This window comes from Pseudopodoces humilis, chromosome 32 (genome assembly GCF_049639895.1).
Source record: "Pseudopodoces humilis isolate 2021_Gansu_Grassland_sample_001 chromosome 32, ASM4963989v1, whole genome shotgun sequence".
In the NCBI taxonomy this organism is placed as follows: Eukaryota; Metazoa; Chordata; class Aves; order Passeriformes; family Paridae; genus Pseudopodoces; species Pseudopodoces humilis.
In genome coordinates this window covers 427,597-454,317 of record NC_142231.1, presented here as the reverse complement: position 1 = coordinate 454,317, position 26,721 = coordinate 427,597, and the positions used below count along the sequence as shown (strand labels likewise).

Below are 26,721 nucleotides of genomic sequence, written 5' to 3'. Positions count from 1 at the left end.
GTCACCCCATTTCTGGGGGTCCCAGGGTAATGTCACCCCATTTCTGGGGGTCCCAGGGTAATGTCACCCCATTTCTGGGGGTCCCAGGGTGGTGTCACCCCATTTCTGGGGGTCCCAGGGTGGTGTCACCCCATTTCTGGGGGTCCCAGGGTGTGACTCTGGGGACATGGGGTGTGTGTGACCCTGGGGGTGGCAGCTCTGACCCCCGGCCTCTGCTCTGTCCCCAGAACGGTTTTGCCGTGGTGCGGCCGCCCGGACACCACGCGGACCCTTCCACGGCCATGTAAGCCCCCTCCCCAAAAAGCGGCTCCAGGAGCAGCTCCGTGGCTCCAAACCACCCCCAGATAAATCCCCTGGGAGCCACCCGGGGGTGATTCCATCAGGAAAGGCCCCAGAGGTGACTCCCACCCCTTTCCCAGGGGATTCTGCTTCTTTAACTCCGTGGCCATCGCAGCCCGGCAGCTGCAGCAGAAGGGGAAGCTCAGCAAGATCCTCATCGTGGACTGGGTGAGTCCCCCCGGCCCCCAGCACATCCCCAGGGGCGATTCCTGCTCCAGCTCCCGTGGGAACGTGCCTGGAACCCCCTGGTGTTATCAGGATGGACGAGTGGGAGCAGCTCCTGGGCTGGGGGACCCAGACCCGGCTGCTTTGGGCTCCCTGAGGTTCTGGGGCCACCCCACAGCTGCCAGAATCCTCTCCCAATTCCCTCCCTGCAGGACGTTCACCACGGCAACGGGACCCAGCAGATTTTCTACAGGGACCCCGAGGTTCTCTACATCTCCCTGCACCGCCACGACGACGGGAATTTCTTCCCGGGCAGCGGAGCCGCCGACGAGGTGAGAGGGGACCAAGGGGACAGCGGGACACGGCGGGGCTGAGCGGGGGCAGTGCCCTGGGGGGCTCCTTTCCCACCCCTCACCCTGCGGATCCCAGCAGGATTCCCGGCAGGAAAACTCCACCGGTCCTGACCCCGCTGTGGCACCGGGCAGGGGGGCCAGGACCCCCAAACACCTTCCCATGGCCCAGGACAGGGGGCTGGGACCCCCAAACACCTTCCCATGGCCCAGGACAGGGGGCTGGGACCCCCAAACACCTTCCCATGGCCCAGGACAGGGGGCTGGGACCCCCAAACACCTTCCCATGGCCCAGGACAGGGGGCTGGGACCCCCAAACACCTTCCTGTGGCCCAGGACAGGGGGCTGGGACCCCCAAACACCTTCCTGTGGCCCAGGACAGGGGGCTGGGACCCCCAGCTGCCTCCCCCAGGCCAGGCAGTGCTGGAGCCCGGCTCTTCCCGACATCCCTGGGGACACATCCCAACATCCCTGGGGACACATCCCGACATCCCTGGGGACACATCCCGGTCTCACCCTGTCCTTGCTCCCTCCCAGGTGGGCGCTGGCCCCGGCGAGGGCTTCAATGTCAACGTGGCCTGGGCTGGGGGGCTCGACCCCCCCATGGGGGACCCCGAGTACCTGGCTGCCTTCAGGTACCGTCCCCACGTCCCTGCCCCTGTCCTGTGCTCTGGGGGGTGACCCCTCTCCTCACCCCCTTTTCCCTGTTTGGGGCTGACCCCTCTCCCCACCCCGTTTTCCCCTCAGGACCGTGGTGATGCCGATTGCCCAGGAGTTCTGCCCCGATGTGGTGCTGGTCTCAGCCGGCTTCGACGCGGCCGAGGGCCACCCACCCCCCCTGGGTGGCTACAAAGTCTCTGCCAAGTGTAAGGAGGTGGCCGGGGCAGGGGGTCCCTCCCTTGGGGACCAGGCTGGGACCCCCAGGGAGGGGTGGCCACTCCTGGGGGAGCCCCTGGAGGTTTTGGGGTTGGATTTGGGCAGGAGGAGGTGACGTTCCTGGTGTTGTCCCGCAGGTTTTGGCTACATGACCAAGCAGCTGATGAGCCTGGCCGGGGGGGCCGTGGTGCTGGCGCTGGAGGGGGGCCACGACCTCACGGCCATTTGTGACGCGTCTGAGGCCTGCGTGTCCGCCCTGCTGGGCCACGAGGTGAGAGCCAGGCCTGGACTGGCACTGACCCCCGGTGCCACCACCCCAGCCTGGGCACGGCCCCCTGTGACCCCCACAGTGACCCCCTGTGCCCCCCCCAGTGACCCCCAATGCCACCAATCCAGCCCAGACATAGTCCCCTGTGTCCCCCCCGTGTCCCCTGGTGCCACCACCCCTGTGTCCCCCCCGTGTCCCCCGCAGCCGGAGCCGCTCCCGGAGGAGAGCGTGAGGCAGAAGCCCAACGCCAACGCCGTGCGCTCCCTGGAAGCCGTGATCCAGGTGCAGAGTGAGTGACTGGGAACGGGGCCTGGGGCACCTGAAAGGTCCTCACCGGGCAACAAAGATCCCGGGGAGGGTCCCCATCATCCTCCTCCTCCTCTTCCTCACGGGAGGGGGGTGCCTCAAGTGTGCGTTCACTGCAAGGGAGCCCAGAAACCTGGGCCACCCCTGTCCTGGGTTACCTCTGTCCTGGGCCACCCCTGTCCTGGGTCACCCCTGTCCTGGGCCACCCCTGTCCTGGGCCATCCCTGTCCTGGGCCACCCCTGTCCTGGGCCACCCCTGTCCTGGGCCACCTCTGTCCTGGGCCACCCCTGTCCTGGGCCACCCCTGTCCTGGGCCACCTCTGTCCTGGGTCACCTCTGTCCTGGGCCACCTCTGTCCTGGGCCACCCCCTGTCCTGGGCCACCTCTGTCCTGGGTCACCCCGTCCCGGTGTCCCGCAGCCCCTCTGTCCCCTCCCGCAGGTAAATACTGGGTGGCCGTGCAGCGCTTCGCCTCCAAGCTGGGCTGCTCCTTCCTCGAGGCTCAGCACCACGAGGCCGACGAGGTGGAGACGGTCACGGCCCTGGCGTCGCTCTCGGTGGCCGTGATGGTGGAGAAGAGGTGACATTCCCGGGGGGTGGCAGCGGGGCAGGGCCGTGTCCCCACACCCCGAGAGAGGTCCTGGGACCTGCGGGGGCTCTTCCCGAATGGAAACCGGAGCAAATCCTCCTGCCTGGGGGGTGTCCGCTGCTGTCCCCTCCCTCCTGTCGCTGTCACCGCGAGGTCTCCTCAGTGTCCCGTTCCCCCCGCAGGGCGCAGGAGGAGCCGATGGAGCAGGAGGAGCCCATGAACCAGTGACAGCCCCGCCGGGATCCCGGCTCCCGTTTGTCCCCCTGGACTCCTGGAAGGGACATTCCCGCATCCAGAGGGACGGGACCGAGCCCGCAGCCTCCCCCCCCAACCCCTCCCCGATTTCGGGACCCCTCGTGAAGGGGGTGAAGCCCCCCCAGCGCTGCGGGACAGACCCCGCGGTCCCGGGAAGGGCCGGACATTGGGATGGACGCTCGGATCATCCCGGGGGCGGCTCCCAGAGCCCCTCCCCGTGCCTGGGAGGAGAATCCCGGGGTTCTCTCGGCGGGGACGGGACCTCCACGAGCTCTCCAAGGGTTCCCTGGCTCCCCTCGCCCGGCTGGGACACAGGGACAGAGCGACAGTGACGCGGCCGGGAGCTCGCTGGGCACGGGGGGGCTCGGAGCAGCCCGGGGAAAGCTCGGAGCATCCTGAAAAAAAGCTTGGAGCATCCCGAGGAAGGTTTGGAGCATCCCGAGGAAGGTTTGGAGCATCCCGAGGAAGGTTTGGAGCATCCCGAGGAAGGTTTGGAGCATCCCGAGGAGGGTTCGGAGCATTCCCGGCGAGGCCGGAGCTCGGGCCGTGCCCCGGGGCTCCCCCCGAGCACCGAGCGCTGCCCCCGGCTCTGATTTGCACTACGGACCCCGAGGGCGCTGATGCGAACCCGGCTCCTCTTCCCGGGGCAATTCCCGCTGGAATTCCGGGACCGATCCGCTCCGGCCGCGCCCCCTGAGCCCCCTCCCCGGCCCGGGGATGCCCAAAGCCCCTCGGTCCCGCCCCTGAGCCTCCGAGGGCTCCAAAATCCATCCCGATTTGCCTTTTCCCGTTCCCCAGAGCTTTTCCCGAGGGTTTTCCACACCAGGATCGGGCTCTGAGCCGGGGAGGGGGTTTGGGGACAGAGGGGACACAGCCCTGGCTGAGCTGGGGGGGTGGGGGCGGCTCCGGCTGCGGGAGGAGATTTTGTAAAAAAAAAAAAATACCAAAAAAAACCCCAAAAAAACCCAAAAACAAAAAGGAAACAAAAAGAAAGGAGAAATTTAAAAAGCAAAAAAAAAGCCTCTGGAGGAATCAAAACCCTTCGTGTGGCCCAGGGTGGGGGTCCCAGGGAGGGATGGATCCATCCTGCTGGATTTTACCAGGAATTTGCCATTCACGGATTTTTTTGGGACTTTTCCTCCCAAAAAAGGGGATCAGGAGGATCATTAGGATGACTTTGTTCATTTAAAGGGTTTTTTTCTCATTTTAAGGGGTTTTTTTTTCTCATTTTAAGGTATTTTTTTTCTCATTTAAAAATGCAGGTTTGTTTTTTTTTTTTTCATAAAACAAGATGCACCAAAATACTTGAAAATATTTTTTTTTAAAATATATTTCACCTTTTTTTAAAAAAAAAAAAATAATAATAATTGGTTGGAAGCCGGAGTCTCACTCCTCAGGTTTTTCCCCTTTATTGTTCAAGCACAATTTATTATTTTTTGAATGAAGATTTTAAACTTCTGAAACCGATTTTGTTTCTCCTTCCCGTGAGGCACCGAACGAAGGAACCACAGCCCCGTTTTTAAGGGAGTTTTGAAATTTTTTTAAGCATCCCCAGATTTTTTTTTTGAAGGCTGCAATCCACTCCCCGGAGCAGGGAATCCACTCCCACTGCCCGGAAAAATTGGGAATTGGGTAGAAAAGGTCGCTCTGGGCTTTCCTGTGGCTCCTCCGTGGATTCTCCGGTGTTCCCCAAATCTGATCACAACTGAACTCCTCTCCCGTGGAATATTTGGAGGTTCGGGCCTCCCTGGAAAGGATTTTCCCCCTTTTTTTGTGCCATAACAGGCAAAAAACTCTGATTTTGTTTTGCCTGATTGCAATAAAAGCGGCTCAGCCGAGGGGAGCCGGCAGCTTCCGTAGGAAACACGAGGATTGAACCTTGGAAAATTCCCCCTGGGCTTTATTGGGGTGGTTTTGGGCACCTCCATCGTCCTTTCTGTGCCCCCAAAAAGAGCCCAAATCCCCCCAGAGTTCCCAAAACGGCCCCAAAAATCCCCCATTCCCGCCGGCTCCGTCTCCAGCCTGGAGTGCCGATAAATTCCAAGGATTCGGGTGGTTCCAGCAGGGAGTTTTTGAGGTCAATCCGTGGGGGTCAGCAGCCCCCAAATCCCACCCTGTGCTCATCCATGGGAATCCGTGGGAAGGTCCCGGCAGAGCCTTCGGAGCGGGATAAAAGCGCAGGGGGGCTCCAGCCCTTCCCCTTCCCCTCATTCCAGAGGAATTGTCCTGCCCGCTCCAGGAGGCTCCAGGAATCTGGGATCATTCCTTACCTGCGAGCCCACAATAAATCACAGCCCCGAGTTCCTCCGGCAGCATCCGAAGAGACTCAAACCAGCTCCTGCTGCTCCCTCGGGCTCATTCCTAAAGTTTTTGGGATCCCCGGGGCTGCCGGGGGTTTGGGGATCGTTCCCTCCTCTCTCCAGGGTGGTTCCTGTGGGATTTTGGGTGTTGGAGCTGCTTCCATCGAGGCGGAGACCTGGGGGGACACAGCGGGGTCAGCTTGGGCTCGGCTTCCCGAAATCCTGCAAATCCTGGGAGCCAGCGGGGGCAGAGCCGCTCCCTCCGCAGCTTCGCATTCCCAAATTTCCCCAGAGCCGTGAGGGATGTGCCGGGAAACGTCCCCACGGCTGAGCCCGGGAATGAAAAGCACCAAAATCCCGGTTTTTCACACAGAACTGGTCTGTGCGACCCCCTGGGAGCGCTCCCGGAGCCAGGGATGGTGGATGGAGCAGGGAATCGGGAACGGCTCCGGTTCCTGGGGCACGAGGGGATGGATCCCCGCGGGATCCCGGCGCCCTCAGAGCTTATTCCAGCTTTATTCCATCCCCTCCCGCTTTGTTTCCTCCTCACCGAGACCTTTCCCTCTCTGGAGAGGAGCCTGGGGAGGGATAAATCAAATCCTCCAGGAATTCAGCCCCGGGAAGGGCTGAGGTAATGCCAGGGAATGGAGAACGGAGATTAAAATCCCCCAAAGGCTGCTGTGTCCCCTGGCTGAGCCCTTGGGATGGGGAACGGGCACATCCAGGGGCTCGAGGACAACAGGCAGCCAAAATTCCGGAGTCACGGCCAGGCGGGATCATCTCAACCCATCCCTTGGAAAAATGGATCAGCTCCCTGATCCCAGCGAGGTCTGATCCCAAAAAACCCTCACCAGGCGATTCCAGGGCTGCGGGAGCCTCCGGACCCTGCGGGATTTGGGATGGAGAAGCTCCCGGAGCTCCCCAAGCCCCGCCTCGCCCTTCGGCATCCTCGCCTTTGTCCACCCCGGGAATCAATGCCGGGCGTTCCCCCGCAGCTCCCGGGATGAAAAACCGGCTCCAGAGGAATTCCCAAGGCCGAGGCAGCTCCAGCGAGCTCCGGTTCCTTGCAGGGGCCATAAACCCGGAGATATTTCCACATTCCCGAGGGCGGGATCCGTGGTTTTATGTCTGGATTAATTTTAACTAATCCCGAGCAGTGCGGGGACCCCGCCGTGGGGAGCAGCTCGGTCCCCCTGGGTGGTTTTTTTCCCCCATTTTTAATGAAAATGTGGAGGGTTTTTTGCCAGAAAAATGAATCCAGCAGCTCTGGTGGCTCCTGTGACAATTCCCTGCGAGCAGCCCGGGATTTCAGGGAATGTCCCACATCCCTCACCGGGGCGGCTCCTCCAACATCTCCCCTTCCATCCCGAGTGAAAACAGCAGCAGATTTTGGGGAACTCTCTGGCCTCCAAACCTACTCAGTTCCAGGAGAAAATCCCAATCAGGGAGAAACAGATTTCCCGGGATTTCGGCAGCTCCTCACCTCTCCTGAGACCCCAGCCCCAAACCGAGGGTCCCGAACCACCCTGGGCGGTTTCACCAGGGGCTGGATCCACTTTTAAGGGATTGATTTGGGGTGGGAAGGGATCCCTGCTTTCCTGCCGGGCTGCAGAAGGATCTGGGAGCTTTTAAAGCAGCTTGAGATGGATTTCCCGAGCAGGGAAATGAATAAGGAATAGGGAATAGGGATGGGAGCTGTTCCCGAGCTCCCCCAGTGCCCCGGAGCAGCGAGAGGTGTTTATAAATAAAAGCAAATGAAGCAGCCGCCAGACAAAGCCGATTCCAGGCGAGAGCAACAGTCCCCAAAGGGAAGATTTATCCAAGGTCTTTCAGGAGAGACAATTAAGAGAGGGCAACGCGAGAGAGGCGATAAATCCAGGAGAGGCGATAAATCCAGGGAGACAAATGAAGGGCGAGGAACATCGGCCTCTCCCCCCGGCAGTTCCAGCTTCCAGCCTCATTTTCTCCTCCAGCAGGGAAAGAAACCATTTTAATGCACTCAAGACTCTGCCGAGAAAAGCTGGGGGGGGACTTCAAACGTGATTTCTGTTGCCTGAGGGCTCCATCCCTCTTTCCCCGGCTGATGTCTCCTGGTTAACAAGGGCACATCCAGCTATTCCAGCCCCCTTTGATATTTAATCGGCCGAGTTCCACTATCCAGGGGCTGCTTTCCATTAGGAAATCCCAGCCCCGTTGCGAGCGCCGGGTTCGTTCCCTCCTGGGAGGGAGAAGGAGCTTTCCCCAGCCCGGCACCGCTTCCCTGGCGGCTCTTCCCTGATTTTGGGGTTTTTCCGGGAGATTTCCCCGTCCCTCTCCATCCCTGCCCTGCTGGGATTGTTCTCCGGGACCCAAAACCGCTGCAGGGTGACCCGGGGTGGGTGATTCCCTCCCCAGCTGGATCGGGATCGATTTTAACGGGAATGATGATCCCGCTGCGCTCACGGGAGCTCTCCAAAGCGACTGGAGGGGTTTTAATCCCTCCGTTTATCACGGGAGCGCAGCTCCTGCCAAGAACTCGGATTAAATAAACAGCCCTGGCAGTCGGAGCCGCCTCGGGTTCCGCACACAGAGGGAGCAAAAATGGGTCTGGGGGTGCTGGGGAGGGGGCTCAGCCTCCCCCACCTCCCCAGGGCAAAGGGATTTTAGTCAGGCTTTGCAAAATCCGGGATGAAGCCGCGCCTGTCTTTGGGGAGCGCCCCCACAACACCCCCAAAACTGGAGAATCCAACCCCGAACTGTCAAACCCAAAAGGGGGTGCCCAGAAGAGGGTGAGGGGTCCGGGGGGGCACGGGCGGTTCAGCATCCCGACTGGTCCTGTAGGATTTTGGGCATCCCAAAGTGGGGACAAGGAGCCACTCGCTCCTCCTCTGGCCGGCCCCGAGGGGAGGTGACCCCGGTGTCACCCAAGGAAGGGCAGCTCCCGGCGAGGACAGGATTTAATATCTGAAACAGGGTCTGTCCCCAAAATTGATATCTCCACATGAATTTAGCGAAGTGTCAGATTTCCTGCTGGTTGGGAGGGATCTGGCTGGGAAAGGGAGTTGCAAAGCGGCTCATCCTTAAACGAAATCCCCTGGGAGATGCTCCTGAGCCAGAGCTGGCACCTCCACGACCCCGAATTTGGGGATGTTCGGTGCCCGAGGAGAGCCAGGAGGAGCCCTGGGGCCTCTCGGGAGCCGGGTTCCCTTGAGGTGTCCCCGGAGTTCCTGGCTTGGGAACGTCCTCTGGAACTTTCTGCTCCTGCTCTGCGGGAAGTGCCGGCGCCTCGTCAACCCCACTCCTCCCGTTCCCGATTCCTCCCGGCCCTAAAGCTCTGAAAATTGGATTATTCCCCTCTCGGCATCCCAAGGGACGCTCAGGTGGTGCTGGATGGAGCTGAGCCCATCAGATTTCCCCACGCAGCGCAGAATTCCCGCGGATCCCTCGGGATCACGGATCCCACCGTGCTGCAGAGCTCTGCCAGAGGAACAGGGGAAGCCAGGGCTGGAGGACACGCGGCCACCCCAGGACAGGGCGGGTTTGACACCTCGGCAGCTCCAGCAAGGCCAGGACGGGCTTTGGGAATAAATCAGATTTCTGGGAATAAATTAGATTTTGGGGAATAAACCAGATTTCTGGGAATAAGTCAGATTTTGGGGAATAAACCAGATTTCTGGGAATAAACCAGATTTTTACAAACCCCTTTTAAACCATCCCCGCCCCTGCCGAGTCAGTCGCTCCAGGACAGCTCGGGAACCGCCACCTCCTCCCGCAGGGATGACAAATCCCTCATCCCTGGAGGGCCAGGAGGGGCGGGATGGAGCCGGGACGCGGCGGTGGCAGGGAGGTGACAGGGAGGTGACAGGGAGGTGACACGGAGGACGTGACACAGCCACACGTACCCAGCTCAGTGAGACGCCGACATGGACCAGGCGCCCTCCATCCTCCACACGGAGAAGGCGTAGCTGAGCCTCTCGTGGGCCAGGAAGTTGCAGCTGGTGGCGACCTTGTGGTCCAGCTCGTCGCTCTGCAGCACCTGGCACAGGAAATCGATGTAGCGAGCGGCCAACTTCAGCGTCTGGATCTTGCTCAGCTTGTCCGAGGGCAGCGTGGGGATGATTTTGCGCAGCTCGGCGAAGGCGTCGTTGAGGGACTGGGTGCGCTGGCGCTCCCGCACGTTGGCGATCACTCGCTGGGCGTGGGCATCCTCGGGGGGCTGCGGGGCCGGGCTGCGCCGGCTGCGCTTGCCCTGCGGCGAGGGGGCTCCTCCGGGGCCCTGCCCGCGCTTGCGGCCGCTTTTCCTGGGCAGCCTCTCGGCTTCGTCCTCGCTGGTGGCCGCGCTGCCCTCGGGGGACTCCGGGGAGAGGTTTTCCTCCTTCATCTCCTCGGCCGGCCGGGTTGCGGAGGAGCCGCCGGTGGCTCCCGGGGCGCGGCCCGGAGCATTCGCCCTCGGGGCTGCCCGGGCGCCCCAAGCCCCGCGGAGCTCTCCAAGGAGCTCCTTGGCTTTTTCCTTTGGGCCAGGAGAGGAGGGCGCCGGGATGACTTCGGGAACGGCTCCTGCTGATAGGGCGAGCGGGGCGGGGGCGGACCAGGCGCAGACCAATGCAGGGGAACGCCAGCGGCTCTGGAGCTTATGGGTTCCAGATTTCCTCTCTCCCTCCCCACCGCCACCCCGAGCCCTCCGGCACAGATGCTCCGGCTGCCGCCCGGATGTCGGGGGACGTTGCCGGTGCCAAGGGAGCCCCGGCCGCGGAGCTCGGGGTTGGCTTTGGGGGGTTCTGGGTCTTTTTAAATAATTATTCTTCAAGGTGGTTGACCCCCATGAAGAAATCTCCAGCCGTGTTTGGGGGGGAAGAGGAGACGCTCGGCTGGGAGGGACCCGGGTGGGGATGTGGAGCTCCAGGGGTTACAATGGTTGAGTCAGGAACTCCCAAAATCCAGTGGGAGAAGCAACCAAAGGGAGATGGGCACCCCTAGGGCTCTTGAGGAAAGGCTTCAGTCCAAAGGAGCTTGAGTCCATTTGTCCATCTGCCAGGCTGTCTGTCCATCCATCATCCATCCATCATCCATCATCCATCCATCATCCATCCATCATCCATCCATCCATCATCCATCATCCATCCATCATCCATCCATCCATCATCCATCCATCCATCCATCATCCATCCATCCATCATCCATCCATCATCCATCCATCATCCATCCATAATCCATCCATCATCCATCCATCCATCATCCATCCATCATCCATCCATCCATCATCCATCCATCCATCCATCCATCCATCCATCCATCATCCATCCATCATCCATCCATCATCCATCCATCATCCATCCATCATCCATCCATCCATCCATCCATCCATCATCCATCCATCATCCATCCATCATCCATCCATCCATCCATCCATCCATCCATCATCCATCCATCATCCATCCATCATCCATCCATCATCCATCCATCCATCCATCATCCATCATCCATCCATCATCCATCCATCATCCATCCATCCATCATCCATCCATCCATCATCCATCCATCATCCATCCATCATCCATCCATCCATCATCCATCCATCCATCATCCATCATCCATCCATCCATCATCCATCCATCCATCCCTCCATCCATCCATCATCCATCCATCATCCATCCATCATCCATCCATCATCCATCCATCCATCCATCCAATCCACGGATTCATCTCTCCATGGATCCATCCATCCCTCCATGGATCCATGGATCCATCCATCCATCTGTCCATCCGTCCGTCCGTCCATCCCTGTCTCCGTTCCCGGCATCCCACAACGCCCCCATCACCCTCGCCCATCACCCAATTCCTGTCAAGCAAATCCAGCAGCTCCTGGGTGGAAGGGGAAGGGGAAAAGGAATCGGAGAAGGAAGAGGAACAGGACGAAGAAGGGGAAGAGCAGGAGCTCTGTTCTCTCTGGGGCTGAGAATCCCCCGGGAGGACGGGATCGGGGCCGGATCCGGATCCCTCGGCTCCAGCAGCGCTGCCGAGGGCTGGGGAGCTGCCACCAGCTCCGGCTCGGGCTGTGCCTGGCCTTTATTCCTTAATTAAATCTTTTATTTTATTTTTTACTGTTTTCCTTTTGAAAGAAAATAAAATTGAACTGAATTTCGCCAGGAGAAGGGTTTGGGATCGGGGCTGGGATCCCGGAGCAAAGGGAGGAACACAATGAGCTTTGAAGTGCAGGAAGGAGCAGCCCCACACCCCAAGGGGATTTTTTTTTTTCCCCCTACATTTGGAGGGTTTGTGGTTTTTTTCCCTCAAATATTTCAATTTGTTCTTTCAGTGAGTGTTTTTTTCGGGAGGATGTTCATCCAAACTTCTCATGGAAAGGTCACGAGGCACCAGAGTGGTTTCAATAACTCCTCCAGCTCCGCTGGGGGTTTTATTTCTGGTGCTGCTTTTGACACATCGGGGAAAATTTCAAGTCTTGAAGAAAATAAACAACTCAGCCAAGCCCGGCTCGCTCGACTGAGGGAGAAGTCAGTGGATGGGAGATTTGAATTCCCGATTCCCACCAATTCCTGGCTCCTCTGGACACGTCCCCTCACCTCCATCACCCCCCAGGAGGATTTGGGGGGTTTTTGGGGGAATCTCCTCCCAGGGGACAATCCTTGAGTTCACCAGAGGTTTAAATTGGATATTGGGAAAATTCCTCCTGGGAAAGGGTGGAGTGCCCATCCCTGGGGGCATTTAAAAGTGGAGGTGGCACTTGGGGACATGGTCAGGGGTGGCCTTGGCAGTGCTGGGGGGGCTTTTGGTGCCCTCAGAGGGTTTTGTTTCATTCTGCTTTGTTTTGGGATTTATTTTCCCCTCCCCAACCTCCTTTCCTTTGTTCTGGAAGACAAAAATAATCCCCGTTTCATCTCGAGTGAGGAAAAAAAGAACACAAAACCAAAAAAAAAATCGTTAAAAAATGAGAATAACGCTGATAAATGAGGAACATGAAAGGGAACCGGGAATAACCGCTGCCCCTGGAGGCCGGGAAGCGCCTTGGGACCCGCAGGTTTTTCCAGTTACAGCGGCCTCGAGTGGAAACAGCTGCGGGGAGCCCGAAAATCGCGGAGCATCCGCGCCGCGTGAGGTTTCCGCGGCAACCGCGGGGAATTTGGGGCTGGGGGATCGGGCTGGGAAGGGGAACCCGCGGGATGCTTTGATGCCGGGCTGATGGATGGCCACGAGATCCTTTTTCCACCCGGCCCGGTGACCTCACGCTCCTGGAACGCGCTGGGATCTGTCAGAACGCGGAGATGGAGGCGAAAATGCGCTGCCCGCTGGGGTCTGGGGGTTCCTGGGGGTTCCTGGGGGTTCCTGGGGGTCTCAAGGGGTCCCTGGGGGCTCCTGGGGTTCTCTGGGGGTTTCTGGGGGTCCCTGGGGGCTCCTGGGGGTCTCTGGGGGTCCCTGGGGGTTCCTGGGGGTCTCTGGGGGTTTCTGGGGGTCCCTGGGTGTCCCTGGGGGTCCCTGGGGGTCTCTGGGGGTTCCTGAGGGCTCCTGGGGGTCCCTGGGGGTCCCTGGGTGTCCCTGGGGGTTCCTGGGGGTGATCCTGGATCTTTCCCGAGGGATTGGGGTCCCTCACGGGTCCCACCGCCCCCCCAGGGCTGGCCCCATCCTGTTCCACTTAATTCCGACACGTGGAAGTTTCTTCCCCCCTTTTCTCCCCCATCTGCTCCCATCTGGCCATGAAAGCGCCGGGATTGGGGTCCAAGATCTGCCCCGAGCTCTCCCAGCACAGAGTTGGGAATGTTGGGAATGTTGGGAATGTTGGGAATGTTGGGAATGTTGGGAATGTTGGGAATGTTGGGAATGTTGGGAATGTTGGGATCAGCCCCTCCGAGCTCCCAGAGCCGCCCTTGGATGGGCACAGGATCCCTCAGGATCCTGCTGGGGATGAAAGGAGCTTTTCCCATCTCCTGCAGGTCTCTCCTCCGAAGGGTTCTCCTGCTTTGGCACCCCGGGAAGGGACAGGAGGTGACAAAAAAAGGGTTCCCGGGAAACGGGAGCAAGGGGACTTTGCAGGCCAGGAGAGGAACCGGAGGAGGAGGAAGCAGGAGGAAGCGGGAGCTGCTGTCCTGCACCTCGGGAGCGAATCCAAAGCCCTGGGAGTGTCCAAGGCCGGGCTCAGATCTTCCAGCATCCAATTCCTGGGCACCTCTGACCCCAGTTCCCGGCATCCAGAAATCTCCTCATCCACCTTTTCCCTCTGAGAGCATCCATGCCTTTTGTCTCCCCATTCTCTCCTGCACAGAATTCTGAAATCCCAATAAAAATCCCAATAAAAATCCCAATAAAAATCCCAATAAAAATCCCAACCAAGCCAGAAAATTCCATTTTTTGGGGTCTTTTTTTTCCCCTCCCTCCCCCGGTGCACTGAACCTGGTTGTTCGCTTTAAAAGGAATTGGATTTGGGAAAATCCACGGAGCAGATGCAGCCGGAAAAATCCATCCCAAAAAAATCCATCCTGACCTCTGCCTGCCCCAGGCTGAGCCACGGGATCCTCTGGTAGAGCATCAGCTCAGGAATTTGTGGGAAAGAGGAGTCCAGGAGTGCCCTTAGCAACCAAACATTTGTGGGGGGATCTGTTCCATCCAGGAGGGAAAAACCCTCTGGAAAAATCCGGGAAAGGAGGTTTTGGGAGGACAGGGAGTGAGTTTGTCCCAGTTTTTCCCCATGGAACAGATCCTGGATGTTGCTCCCTCGTGCTCCTGCTCACGGAGCAGGGAATTTGGGGAGGGACTAAAAATGGGAACAAAATTTGGGTTTGGTGTTGGTTTTTTTTTTATCCTGGGGGCAACCAGAGCTGGGTCCCATCCAGGGGATCCCAGTTTTCCTTGGGATGTTATCCATGTGCTGCAGAGCCTGGGAGCGGGATGGGATGGATGGGAGGGAGGGATGGATGGATGGATGGATTCATGGATTCATGGATGGATGGATGGATTCATGGATGGATTCATGGATGGATTCATGGATGGATTCATGGATGATGGACGGATGGAACCACATCCCAGGGAACACTGAGCTATTTTTGTGGGAGCATCCCTGGGATCCCTCAGAGCTGACTCAGGTTCCTCCCTCCCTGCTGGGCCAAACTGGAGCCCAAAGGGAGCTCGGGAAAGCTCCTGGAGCTGCAAACCACGCCCAGAGCCACCACCCATGGGTGTCCCCAAACCTGGCTGTCCCCAAACCTGGCTGTCCCCAAACCTGGCTGTCCCCAAACCTGGCTGTCCCCAAAACCTGGGTGTCCCCAAACCTGGCTGTCCCCAAACCTGGCTGTCCCCAAAACCTGTGTGTCCCCGAGGCCTGGGTGTCCCCAAACCTGGCTGTCCCCAAAACCTGGCTGTCCCCAAAACCTGGCTGTCCCCAAACCTGGGTGTCCCCAGCCCCTCACCCAGGGTGGGGGTACCTGTCAGGAGCCCCTCAGCTGCCCCCCAGGGAAGGACCCCCTTCTCACAGAGCTGCCCCCAGCCCCACAGCACATCTGGGACACCCCCGGAGCCTTCAAAGCAGCGCCTGGGGAGAGACGAAAGGCCCGGCTCAACTCCTGGCCGGAGATGAAAGGAAAACTCTCCCTCGGCGGCTGGAACGAGTTCCCGGAGCTGCGGAGCATTTCCTGAGCCGCCTTTCCAGAGGGACAGAGAGCAGATTCCCGGGGCTCCGGGCTCCCCGAGGATGCTCCGTGGGCTGGGAGGGATGAGGATGAGGATGAGGATGAGGATGAGGATGAGGATGAGGATGAGGATGAGGAGCAGTGGGATGGGGAAGGAAAAGCTCCTTGAGGATGAGCCCGGGGCGGGGGAGCGGCTGCCGGGCGGATGCGAGCGACACATTTTCCTCATTTTGTCCCAGGAAATTCTATTCCGATTAAAAGGCGTTTGATCTCCACGGAGCGGGCGGGGGGAGAGGCCGGGGTGGGGTTGGGTTTCTCTCCAATTGTTGGGTTTTATGTGGGTCAGGAATGGGCTCAAAGCTCCCAGGATTTTTGGGGCTGCAGAATGTGCAGTTGGGATTTTTGGGGTTTATGAAAAGGTGAAGGAGGAAGGGATGGAGCCAAGAGCAGCCCGGGGCTCCTCCTCTCCCGGTTTTCCAAAGGGTTGATCCCTCTCCGTCAGGGAAGGGGAATCCTCCAGCTCCTCATCTCCTCCAGCACCAGGAATAAAAGGGTTTTTCCGGGACCACGGGGGTCTCGTGGAATTTGGGATCTCCTGAGGGCTGGAGGGGATGAATTTGGTCGGGATTTAGTTGCCTAAAAAAGGGGTAAAAACCTCTTAAAAGTGAGGCAGAGGCACCACGAGGGACAGGCAGGAGGAGGGTGGGGGGCTGCTGCTTCCCCCTGGTTGTTATTCCAGGCTTTCCAGCCCCTTCCCCACGTCCTTCTCTCCCATTCCCAGCTGAGGAGGAAGGGAAGCAATGGGAATGTGGTGGGAAGGAGCAGAGGAAGGGTGGGGACCCCCCAGTGACCCCTCAGCCGAGCTGTGCTTGGCCCCTTCGGGCTCTCCACAAACCCCATCCCGAAGGCTCTTCCCAGATATCCCAGCCTGGGGATTTTCAGCCTCCTCGTTAAGCACTGGGCCCATATTGAAATGTTTTATTCCCTTGGTTGCTCTCCAAGCTGAGAATTGTCCTAAAAATAACCATTCCCAGTTCTGCGTGTGATGTTCTCCCCCCTCTCCCAGCCCCTGGCTCCGACCCAGCTCCCCCAGCTCCGGTGAGTTCATCCCGACACCACAACTGCTCCGTTGGGGATCTTTAAATCCCAGAGCTGTTTCTCACCCAAAGCCCTGGCTGGAGCACGAGGATTCCCTCGGGAATGGCAGCAGGACTGGGCTCGTGTCCGTGTGTCCGGCGCCCTCCCAGCTGGACACGGCCCCCGGGAGCCAGGCCACCCCAAGCTCTTCCTCGAGGACTCTTCCTCACCCCTCTCCCTCCCTTCCAGACCCTCAGGATGCCGAGAGTGAGCTGGGATTTGGGGAATTTTCTGCTTTTTCCCAGACAGGGAACAAAGGACAGATCCAGGCTGAGCCAGCAGCGTGTCCAGGGAGCAGGGACAGCATGTGTGGTGACATCCCCGTGTCCTGGAAGGGACACGCTCCTTGTCCATGGCTGTGGCACTTCCCTAGCCCCCACTCCCAGGAGAAGGATTCCATGGGGAACTGGGAGCTGTGACCCTGCTGGGGACAGCCAGCCAGGATCTGTGTCCCTGTAAGGGACATCCAGCCAGGATCTGTGTCCCTGTAAGGGACATCCAGCCAGGATCTGTGTCCCTGTCAGGGACATCCAGCCAGGATCTGTGTCCCTGTCAGGGACATCCAGCCAGGATCTGTGTCCCTGTAAGGGACATCCAGCCAGGATCTGTGTCCCTGTAAGGGACATCCAGCCAGGATCTGTGTCCCTGTAAGGGACATCCAGCCAGGATCTGTGTCCCTGTAAGGGACATCCAGCCAGGATCTGTGTCCCTGTAAGGGACATCCAGCCAGGATCTGTGTCCCTGCTGGGGACATCCAGCCAGGATCTGTGTCCCTGTAAGGGACATCCAGCCAGGATCTGTGTCCCTGCTGGGGACATCCAGCCAGGATCTGTGTCCCTGTAAGGGACATCCAGCCAGGATTTGTGTCCCTGCACATGAGGACAGTGTCCCCAGCACCTCCTTCCCCCCACCCAAAGCCACCTGGAGGGGTCCCCAGCCCTACCAGGCTCATCCGGAGCCTTTGAGGCGCCGCTTCCGCCCTCGCCACATCTTGAGAGCAGATTGGGAAAATGTGAAAAATCTGTGGTTTTCCTTCGGGTGCCTTTGAATCCCTCCAAGGGCAGGAAAAGTGGGATCGGGGCCACTGCTGGACCCTCAGGAAGTGCTGAGACCCCCCCTCAGTGGGTCCCAGAGCCACGGGGGCCCTCCAGGGGCCTAAATAACCCCCAAAACCCATCAGAGGCTCCCCAGTTCCTGAAGATTCCCCAGGCTGCCCAGCAGCAGGGAGTAAGGAATGCTGCAAAGGGAAAAACGGGTGATTCCATGAAAAACGGGGCTGGGAAAAGCTGGTGAAGCTGGAGATTGGGACAGGGTGACTGGGACTTTGTGGGGGCTGTGAGGGGTCAGGGTGAGGGGACGGATTGCAGTGTCCTGGGAAGTCTTTGGAGCCACCAGGATCTCTGTCCTGTCCTGTCCCAGTGCCAGGAATTCCAGCTGGGATCTTTCCCTTGGAGCGAGACCTCACCCTTGTAGGGACTCGGCTCGCCCCTGTAGGACGCTGAGCTCCTGCGGTCCCCGGGCACAGGGATGTCCCTGTTTTGGGGGATGTCCCCGGTTTTGGGGTGTTCCAGGTGGGTTTGGGGTCTCGCTCGCGTCCCCCCCCCAGCCCTGGCTGTGCCACCGCTGCCCTCTGGTGGCTCCTGCGGGCCCTGCAGCCGGCGCTGTCCCCAAAGTGTCCCCAAAGTGTCCCCTCCCCTGGACCCCACCCCACGGTCAGGGATTGGGATGGGGCTGGGAATGGGAACTTCACTCAGGGCTGACTCCAAAGCCTCCCTGAAGCCCCTCTGCCCCTCGCTTGCTTCCAGGGAAAAAACCACCACTTCCCCAAAAATCCCTTTGGGCTGAAATCCCCGAATCCCAAGGGATTTGTGAGGGGGGAAAAGCCACCTCAGACTCCTGGTGGATGAGGAAGGGAGGAGTTAAACGATCCCACTCACGACGAAAAGTGCCATTCCCACACATCCTTCTCCCAGCTCCCCAGGGAATTCCAGAGCAGCCAGGCTGGTGAGGGAGGGCTGTATTTGTGGTGGCACAGGGTGACAGCGAGGGTGGCACCCACCCCGGCACCCCCCAGGTGCAAACCAGGGGGAATCCATGTAAAAACAGAGGGAATATTTACACACAGGATCCTTTAAAAAAGCTGGGATGTGCGGTGGGAATTCCAGGTTTAGGGACTCCAGCAGGTCACAGCCTCACCCCAAAGGTGCTCCTCAATCCGTGGGGTCACCTGAGCAGCCCCCATCCCCTCTCCTCTCCTCCTGCTTCCACAAAAACATTTTTTTCCCCAATTTTTTCCTCTCCCTGAGGTTCAGGCAGGTCAGGCCTTGGCCCTGCACCCCTTTCCCCCACACCTTTTCCCCACACACCCGCTGCTGCAACTTCAAAGCGTTAAATACGGCATTTATGGTTAAACACGGGATCCCAATCCTTTTAAAAACGAGCCCGGGGAGCAGCATTCCCAACCCCAGGAGCTTTGGGATGAGCTGTGCTCCTCTGCCCCCAGATAAACCCCAAGGACCTGGCTGGGAGCTCCTGGGAGGCTCATCCCAGGGGACAAAGGAGCAGAGAGGTGACACGGGGAGCAGCGCAGCGACAAAAACGGCGACCGCCACCCCCTCCCTTCTCCCCAGAGCGACGAGCGAGGAAAATCCAGCAGGAAAAACCCCCTCTGCGGACAGACAGACAGCCAGGCAGCTCCTGCTCCGTGCCCAGGCCTCTCCTCCCTGCCCCACACCTTTCCCAGGAAGCTCAGAAGTCGCTGAGGATGCTGATGTCGGCGAACTCGGCGCGGTACCGGTGCGAGTAGAGGCTCAGCAGCAGCGCCCACTTCAGCGCCATGAAGCTCCACACACACGACAGGTAATAACTCTTGGGGTCAGTCAGGGCTGCCAGGGAGAAAAAAACAGGGATTTGGTGGGAATTCCAGCCCCTGGGAGCTCTGCACGACCCCTGAGGGAGGCTGTGTTCCCACTGGGATGGGGTGGTTTGCCCAAAGTCGCTCAGGGATTGGATTTGTGGGAATTGCTGGAGGTGGCTCAAGGAAATCATCCCAAGCTGCAGCTCCCTATTCCTCACCCCTCTCTCCATCCTCTTCCAGAACTTCACATCCCAGGGAAAAAGAGGAAAAAACACAATTCCTCCTTCTAGAGATGCTTCCCTTTCCTGCTGGAATCCATATTTAATATTTATTAATATTTACTGATCCCCTGTGCAGGTGGGGCTCAGGGAATGCCAGGAACAGCCTCTTTTGGGACAAATCTGCCAATTTCCTCTTTATTTATCCCAAAACTGCCTCTTCCCAGGGATCCTGTGGAAGCCACAGGGGGCTGGCTCTGCTTTTTGGGGTCACCTCAGTGGTGTCACATTCACTGACAACATCTGGGGGTTGCTTTGTCACCAAATTTGAGGGACACTTCCAGAACCTGGTGGAGAAAACAATCCCAGCTTGAGCTGCCTGGGGGTCGCCAAAAATGAAGAGAATTCATTTGAGGAATGCACAAAACAACATTTTCTTGGTAAATTCCAGTCATTCCACATCTCTAAAATCATTGCCTTCTGCAGGGGTTCTACCTTGCCCCAAATTAAGACTTCCCCTAAAAAAACCCCCAATTTTCTCCCCAGTTTTTCCTCCCATTTCCAAGAAAAGAGGGGATGGCAAATATTTGATTTTCCTTTCGTATCTGTATTTTCCAGGATTTCCCACGTGGTTTTTCATCCCTTTGCACCAGGAAAACTCCACGGGGAGTTTCTTCAGGCTGAGCCAAGCGGTGTTTTTGGGGTTGTGACCCCACACAGCTTCTCCACCACCACCAGGACAACCCCGTGGGGCTTCTCAGCAAACAACAAACACAGAAAACCTCCAAGAAAACAACCCCCAGACGTTCTCCCTTTGGTGTGGGGCCAAGGAAATCGCGGGAGGGATTTGGAGCCCTTCCTTAGGGAATGTTCAGGGGGTTGGAGCTAAGAATGCTGAGTCAGGGCCGAGGTGTGGGCTTGGAGCTGCTCCAGGAGGGATGGATGTGACCATTGTCATGGAAATGAGGAAATTCCCAGGGTTTTTTGGGGGCTTTGTCATGGAAATGAGGCAATTCCAGGGTTTTTTTTGATGCCACAGCAGGGCAGGGAAATGCGGTGACATCCCCTCAGGCTGTCCCCAGAAGAGGAGGTGGCAGGAGCACCCCCAGCCCTGCTGGGTCCCCAAGCTCCCCCCAGCACTCCCAGTCCCTCCCAGTACTCACACTGGTGTTGGGTGATGGCCAGGGCCAGGAAGGCGCAGAAGCCCAGCCCGGAGAGGGCGGAGAAGAGGATCCCGACGGAGAGGAAGAACCTCAGCCCTTTTAACCAGGTCCTCCAGTAATCCTGCAGGTACATCACATGCGTGATTAGGGCCCAGAGCGCCAGCACACCTGTCCAGGTGACAGCAGGGACGTCAGAACAGCACCCATGGACAGGTAAAACACAGCTCAACCCCCCCTGGAACACCTGGGAACAGCAGCACACCTGTCCAGGTGACAGCAGGGACATCAGAACGGCATCCAAGGAGAGTAAAGCACAGCTCAACCCTCCCAAAACACCTGGGAACACCTGGGAACAGCAGCACACCTGTCCAGGTGACAGCAGGGATGTCAGAATGGCACCCACGGACAGGTAAAATACAGCTCAACCCTCCCAAAACACCTGGGAACAGCAGGGGACCTGTCCAGGTGACAGCAGGGACATCAGAACGGCATCCAAGGAGAGTAAAGCATAGCTCAACCCTCCTGGAACACCTGGGAACAGCAGCACACCTGTCCAGGTGACAGCAGGGACATCAGAACACCCCTCAGCCCCTCCTGCCCAACCCATCCCCGTGGCTGCCAGGACCTGCTGCCCCCCCTGCCCACATTCCCTGCTCAGGACAGGTTGGATTCCCACCCCGGGCCCCCCATGGACACTCCATGACCAATCCCCCCGTGCTGGGGGTCCCCAGGCTGGCGGGAGGGATTTGGGGACGGGGATTTGGGAAGATCCCGTGGTCACAACTGCGGAGTCATCGCACTCCAAATGCTGTCTCAGGGTCTGGTGACAGAGCTGAGCCCTCAACTTCTCCAAAATCCACCTCCCCCACTTCCTGCTGGCCCGGGCTCCAGCGCTTCCAACCCACATTTCTGACAGAAATGGGGAACTTGGGGTTTGGAGTTAGCAAAAAGCTGCTCCCCAATGACTCAGCAGAACTGCCCTGAGTGCTGAGTCAAGGTTTGGTGTTCCCAGTCCAAAACCGCTGCTGCTGCCCCGAGCTCTGCGTGGGGAGAGCAGCACTTGGGTGCCTCGAGTTCCCCTGACCCCGAGCCAAGCCCTGATCCAATCCCAATCCAAACCCTGATCCCAAATCCTGACCCAAACCCCATCCAAACCCTGATCCCAAACCCTGACCCAGTTCTGATCCAAACCCCATCCAAGCCCTGATCCAATCCCAATCCAAACCTTGATCCCAAACCCCATCCAAACCCTGATCCAATTCTGACTCAAACCCTATCCAAACCCTGATCCAATTCTGATCCAAACTCCATCCAAATGCTGATCCAATCCCAATCCAAACCTTGATCCCAAACCCTGATCCAATTCTGATCCCAAACCCCATCCAAACCCTGATCCAATTCCAACCCAAACCCCGATCCAATTCTGATCCAAGCCCTGATCCAAACCCTGATCCAAGCCCAATCCAAGTCCCAGCCCAGCTCTCCAGGGGCAGCTCTGGGCCAAAAGACCACCTGAAAAACTCAGGGTTTGAAACTATTTTTACAGGGAAATGAAATAAAAGCTGTGACTTATTGAAATCTTGGGGTGATTGACTGCAGGAGCTGCAGGTTTTCACCTCAGGGATTCCCCCAAACCCCATCCTCCTTCCCAAAGCACTTTGTCCCTAAATCCTGAGCCAGGGGACAAAACCCCTCGGTTCAAACAACACCCAAACCCCTCCATAAAAACACAAACCCCTGTGGATTTACCCCACACCTTCCCTGGAGAAGGAGCTGCTCCATCAGACACAACCCAAGGATTTCTGACAGGGAATCCAACTCAAATTATCCCAATCCCAAAGCCCCAGGAAAAGGAAACAGCCCTGAACAGCCTGAGCCAAGGAGAAAAGAGCTCGCAGGTATCAGGACAAGATCAATTCCTGGGTAAAACAAAAACCTCCCTTGGAATGAGTTGAAATAAATCCCAGAAGTTCAAAGCAAGGCTGGAACCTGGGGATCGATTCCCTCCCCTCTTCAGACCCAAATATTTGGGTAATATTTGGATACAAACTTCCCCTCCCTGCAAACATCAAAACAAAAACTGGGACAAACACAAGGATTTGTCAGCCTCATGCTCCTCCTGGAGGGATCCTTCAGTCCCAGGGAAAGCAGAGTTTTGTTGGGAATGAGCTCAGCTCACGGCAGGGCCATTTGTCCCACATGGAGATCCCAGGGGAAAAACAACAAATCTGCAGCAGAGGGAAGAAAAAAAAAAAAAACCCAAACAAACACAAAAACTGCAAGGAGCTCCCTGACTCCAGCATTCCTGCAAGGAGCATCCCGATTCCAGCTCCAAACGGGCGGTGATGGCAAAGAAAATGAGGGTAAAAATGAAAAGTAACATTAAAAACTCCCTGCAAAGTCCTGGGAAATGGTGACCAACTCCAAGACATTTTTTTTTTATTGTGTGTTTACAAAGTCTCCAGTTCTTTTCCAGCTAAACAATCCCCTTTTATCCACTCCAGCTGTAGCATCAGCTGGAACGAGATGAAATCCCCACTCCAACAGGAGCAGGAGCTTTGCCAACCGGAATTTTGCCATTTCTGTGTTTGCCAAACTTTGCCTCTCCTGGGAGATCCCAGGAGCCTCAGCTGGGTTTGGAATAGGTCAAAAAAAGGGGGATTTTCCTGCCAAAACTGCTGGGGATCTACACTGAGATATTTTAGGAAAGCAGCTCTGGAAGGAGAGGAACCTTTGGAATATTCTGGTGTTGTACCAGATCCTGTGTTCAGCTCCCACTGCTTCCATTTCTCAGGTGTTTTTAAAATTCCAAGAGTCTCCGAAGCGCCTGTGACTGGGTGGAAATGGAATTAAACCCCTGGGACAGCTGGGGAAGGACTTTTTGGGGTCTGGGGTGGAGCTGCAGCACCCACCAGGAGTTTCTGCCAGGATTTGGGATGATCCCAAACCCAAAATCTGCATCCCGGAGATCCTGGGGATTGGGGAGCTGTTTTCTTCCAGGCAGCAGTGGGGGTTTCTCACCCCCAAAACCAACTGGAAGGACTGGAAGGGCTGCTCAGCACCTGCAATTCCATAATTACAGGGAGCTGAGGGCTCCAGTCCCAGCCTCGTTTTCCCTCCACGGAACTTCAGACTTGGATCAAATGAAGTTTTGACTGTAAATAGCAGGGAATGAGTGAAATTTAAGGCTGATTCCCAAGCAGGAAAGGTTCTCGGGGAGATAAGGGAATTATCAACAAACTGATCGCAGAGACAAAGCTGGAGATTCCTCTGGATCAGGAGGAATTCTTCCAGCCAGGAACCCTGTGGATAAACATCCTCAAACACAGATACAAAGGCACAGAAAAGGCATTAAAAATGAGATAAACATGGACCAACGGGCAGAGCTTGGCTTAATCAGGGCACTTTAACAGGATCTGCAAATTCCGCTGTCAAAACTCTGCTGTCAAAATTCCTCCCTGAACAAAAACACAGCAGAAAATATCTTCATTTGTTCTTTCTGCTGCATTTCTGGTTCAAGATCCCCCACAGCTTTGTGCCACCCAGCAAAGCAAAGTGTGGAAATTCTCTGCTGAATCCCAGTTCCAGCTGAAATGAAAAGCTTTTTTTTGTTTTGTTCTGTTTTGTTTTTTAGAGGGAGAGGAAGCAGAGACAAACCCAGCCCTGCACCTCACCCGTGGATCCTTTATAAATTTTAACTTCACTTTCTACTGCTCCTGCAGGAATTCAGCCAGGAAAGCCCTGGAACTGCGGGACTCTGTCCTGCTCCAACCCAATCATTAACCCAGAGCCACAAACCCCTGAATCTCCCGGATTTCTGGGCACTTTAGGTGCAGTTTTACCCCTACAGCCCAAATCCCTTTTCCAGAGGGTCTGACACCGCTGCTTCCAGCCCTTGGGGAAATCAGGAGGATTTCTTTGCTTCCCTGAAAACCTCAGTCCAAGGGAAGGGGATCCTCAGCCCCACTGCTGCCGTGACAGCCCCCATAACTCTGACATCCCCCTAAAATGTCCCCAAAGCCCTGAGATCCCCCCTCAAACCTGACACAACTCTGACACCCCCTCAACCCTGAGATCCCCCCTCAAACCTGACACAACTCTGACACCCCCTCAACCCTGAGATCCCCCCTCAAACCTCCCCTCAGCCCTGGGGAAGGGGCTCCTCGGCCCCACCATTGCCCTCCCTCCCTTCTCAGCCCTCACAACCCCCTCAGAGTGAGGAGGGGGCTCCTCGATCCCCTCTCACCCCACAGGGCTGAGGAGGAGGCACCTCATTCACCTCTTACCCCTCACAACCCCCTCAGTCCTGGGGAAGGAGCTCCTCATTCCCCCTCAAAGCCCCCTCAGGGCTCCTCGATCCCCTCTCACCCCTCAGAGCTGAGGAGGGGGCTCCTCACTTACCCCTTAGCCCTCACAACCCCCTCAGCCATGGGGAAGGGGCTCCTCGATCCTCCCTCACAGCCCTCTCAGGGCTCCTCGATCTCCCCTCAAAGACCCCTCAGGGCTCCTCGATCTCCCTCACCCCTCAAGCCCCCTCAGGGCTCCTCGATCTCCCTCACCCCTCACAGCCCCCTCAGGGCTGAGGAAGGGGCTCCTCACTCTGCCCTCACCCCTCACAGCCCCCTCAGGGCTCCTCGATCTCCCCTCACAGCCCCCTCAGGGCTCCTCCATCTCCCTCATCCCTCACAGCCCCCTCAGGGCTCCTCGATCTCCCCTCACAGCCCCCTCAGGGCTCCTCGATCTCCCTCATCCCTCACAGCCCCCTCAGGGCTCCTCCATCTCCCTCGTCCCTCACAGCCCCCTCAGGGTTGAGGAAGGGGCTCCTCGCCCCCATCGCTGTCCTGATCCCTCCCTCAGGCTCAGCCCCCTCACGCCCCCGGCCCCGATCCCCTCCTCACCCCGATCTCCTCCTCACCCCGATCCCCTCCTCACCCAGATCCCCCTCAGCCCTCACGCCCCCCGGTGCCGTACCCGAGAGCCCCCCGGCCGCAGCCGTGCCGGGCTGGCGCAGCGCGGGCACCACGCTCCAGGCGCAGAAGGCCGAGAGGCCGCTCAGGGCACCGAAGGACGCGTAGGCGACACGGAGCGCCAGGGCCCCGCTCAGCGCCATGGCGGCCTCGGCGCGGCCCGCCCACGGCACCGCGACACGCCCCGGCAACGGGAACGGGACACGCCCCGGCACCGGGACACGCCCCGGGAACGGAACACGGCGCGGGACACGGGGACACGCCCCGGGATACGGCACCGGGACACGGGAAGGGGACACGGCCCGGGACGGGGACATGCACCGGGACACGCCCCCGGGACACGCCCCCGGACACCGGGACACGCCCCCTATGCCACCGGGACACGCCCACGGACACCGGGACACGGCACCGGGACACCGGGACACGCCCACGGACACCGGGACACGGCACCGGGACACGCCCCGGGATACGCCCACAGACACCGGGACACGGCACCGCGACACCGGGACACAGCACTGGGACACCGGGACACGGCACCGCAACACCGGGACACGCCCACAGACACCGGGACACCGGGACACGGCACCGGGACACCGGGACACGGCACCGGGACACCGGGACACGCCCACAGACACCGGGACACGGCACCGGGACACCGGGACACGCCCACAGACACCGGGACACGGCACCGGGACACCGGGACACGCCCACAGACACCGGGACACGCCCCTTCCAGCGCGCCCCCTGGCGGGCGGGAGGACCGAGGAGGGGACGCGGCGGGACGGGGACACCGGGGGGTTGGGACACGGAGGGCACGGGGGACGTGGGGACACCGGGGGGTTGGGACACGGAGGGCACGGGGGACGTGGGGACACCCCGGAGGGGACATGGAGGGCACGGGGGACGTGGGGACACCCCGGAGGGGACACGGCGATCCCGGGGGACACGGGGCTCAGGCGGCACCCGGGGACACCGGGAGATGGGGCGCGTGTGGCTTTGGGGACATCTCGCCTCCTCCCGGGGGCCCATCCTGTGGGATTGCGGTCTGGGGACACCTCATCAAAGTCCTCAAAGACTTTTTGGGGCTTTTCCGTTCCTTTTTCTCCCTTCCCTTTTTTATTTTCCTTTTTTTTTTTTTTAAAATACTTTTCCCCTTTCTGAGCCCTTGGCTGGGTCCGGCTCTGCTTCATCCGCGGGGACAGAAATTTCCAGTGAGGACTGGGGTGAGAATGGGATTTTCCCACTTATTTCTCATTAATTAATTGTCCCAGCTCACGATGGCTTTTTCCGAATTTCCCTGGTTCAGGCTCTTCCCAGA

At 58.5% G+C, this 26,721-nt stretch overlaps 3 protein-coding genes across 5 annotated transcripts in view; 1 reads left to right on the top strand and 2 right to left on the bottom strand.

Annotated features, from left to right (window-relative positions):
- The window catches only part of HDAC7 (histone deacetylase 7), a 32,237-nt gene extending 28,214 nt beyond the window's left edge, over window positions 1–4,023 (top strand). Inside the window, exons 17-25 of one of the 2 annotated variants that reach the window (XM_088068781.1) lie at window positions 228–283; window positions 420–507; window positions 717–836; window positions 1,392–1,489; window positions 1,602–1,720; window positions 1,868–2,001; window positions 2,203–2,287; window positions 2,745–2,883; window positions 3,075–4,023. In XM_088068781.1, the coding sequence (XP_087924907.1) occupies window positions 228–283; window positions 420–507; window positions 717–836; window positions 1,392–1,489; window positions 1,602–1,720; window positions 1,868–2,001; window positions 2,203–2,287; window positions 2,745–2,883; window positions 3,075–3,120 (885 nt within the window). In that variant the 3' untranslated portion in view covers window positions 3,121–4,023. The remainder of the gene's footprint in view (window positions 1–227; window positions 284–419; window positions 508–716; window positions 837–1,391; window positions 1,490–1,601; window positions 1,721–1,867; window positions 2,002–2,202; window positions 2,288–2,744; window positions 2,884–3,074) is intronic. The other variant, XM_088068782.1, reaches the window with a different exon arrangement.
- A 1,200-nt stretch (window positions 4,024–5,223) lies between these two features.
- Window positions 5,224–10,518, bottom strand: LOC102107455 (twist-related protein 2-like). The gene is made up of 2 exons (XM_005532833.3): window positions 9,329–10,518; window positions 5,224–5,623 (listed from the first exon to the last, which is right to left on the bottom strand). Exon 1 carries the CDS (start codon window positions 9,805–9,807, stop codon window positions 9,334–9,336), a length of 474 nt encoding a protein of 157 aa, XP_005532890.1. The 5' UTR covers window positions 9,808–10,518; the 3' UTR covers window positions 5,224–5,623; window positions 9,329–9,333.
- Window positions 10,519–12,945: 2,427 nt separating this feature from the next.
- On the bottom strand, window positions 12,946–26,008 carry SLC48A1 (solute carrier family 48 member 1). Of its 2 annotated transcripts, XM_014261397.2 has the most exons (4): window positions 25,408–26,008; window positions 20,437–20,604; window positions 18,933–19,083; window positions 12,946–13,705 (listed from the first exon to the last, which is right to left on the bottom strand). In XM_014261397.2, exons 1-3 carry the CDS (start codon window positions 25,718–25,720, stop codon window positions 18,947–18,949), a joined length of 618 nt encoding a protein of 205 aa, XP_014116872.2. In that variant the 5' UTR covers window positions 25,721–26,008; the 3' UTR covers window positions 12,946–13,705; window positions 18,933–18,946. The 2 variants fall into 2 exon arrangements, with proteins under 2 accessions (XP_014116872.2, XP_014116871.2); XM_014261396.2 differs by lacking the exon at window positions 12,946–13,705 and having other exon boundaries at window positions 18,201–19,083; window positions 25,408–25,988.
- Between the last annotated feature and the right edge of the window lie 713 nt (window positions 26,009–26,721).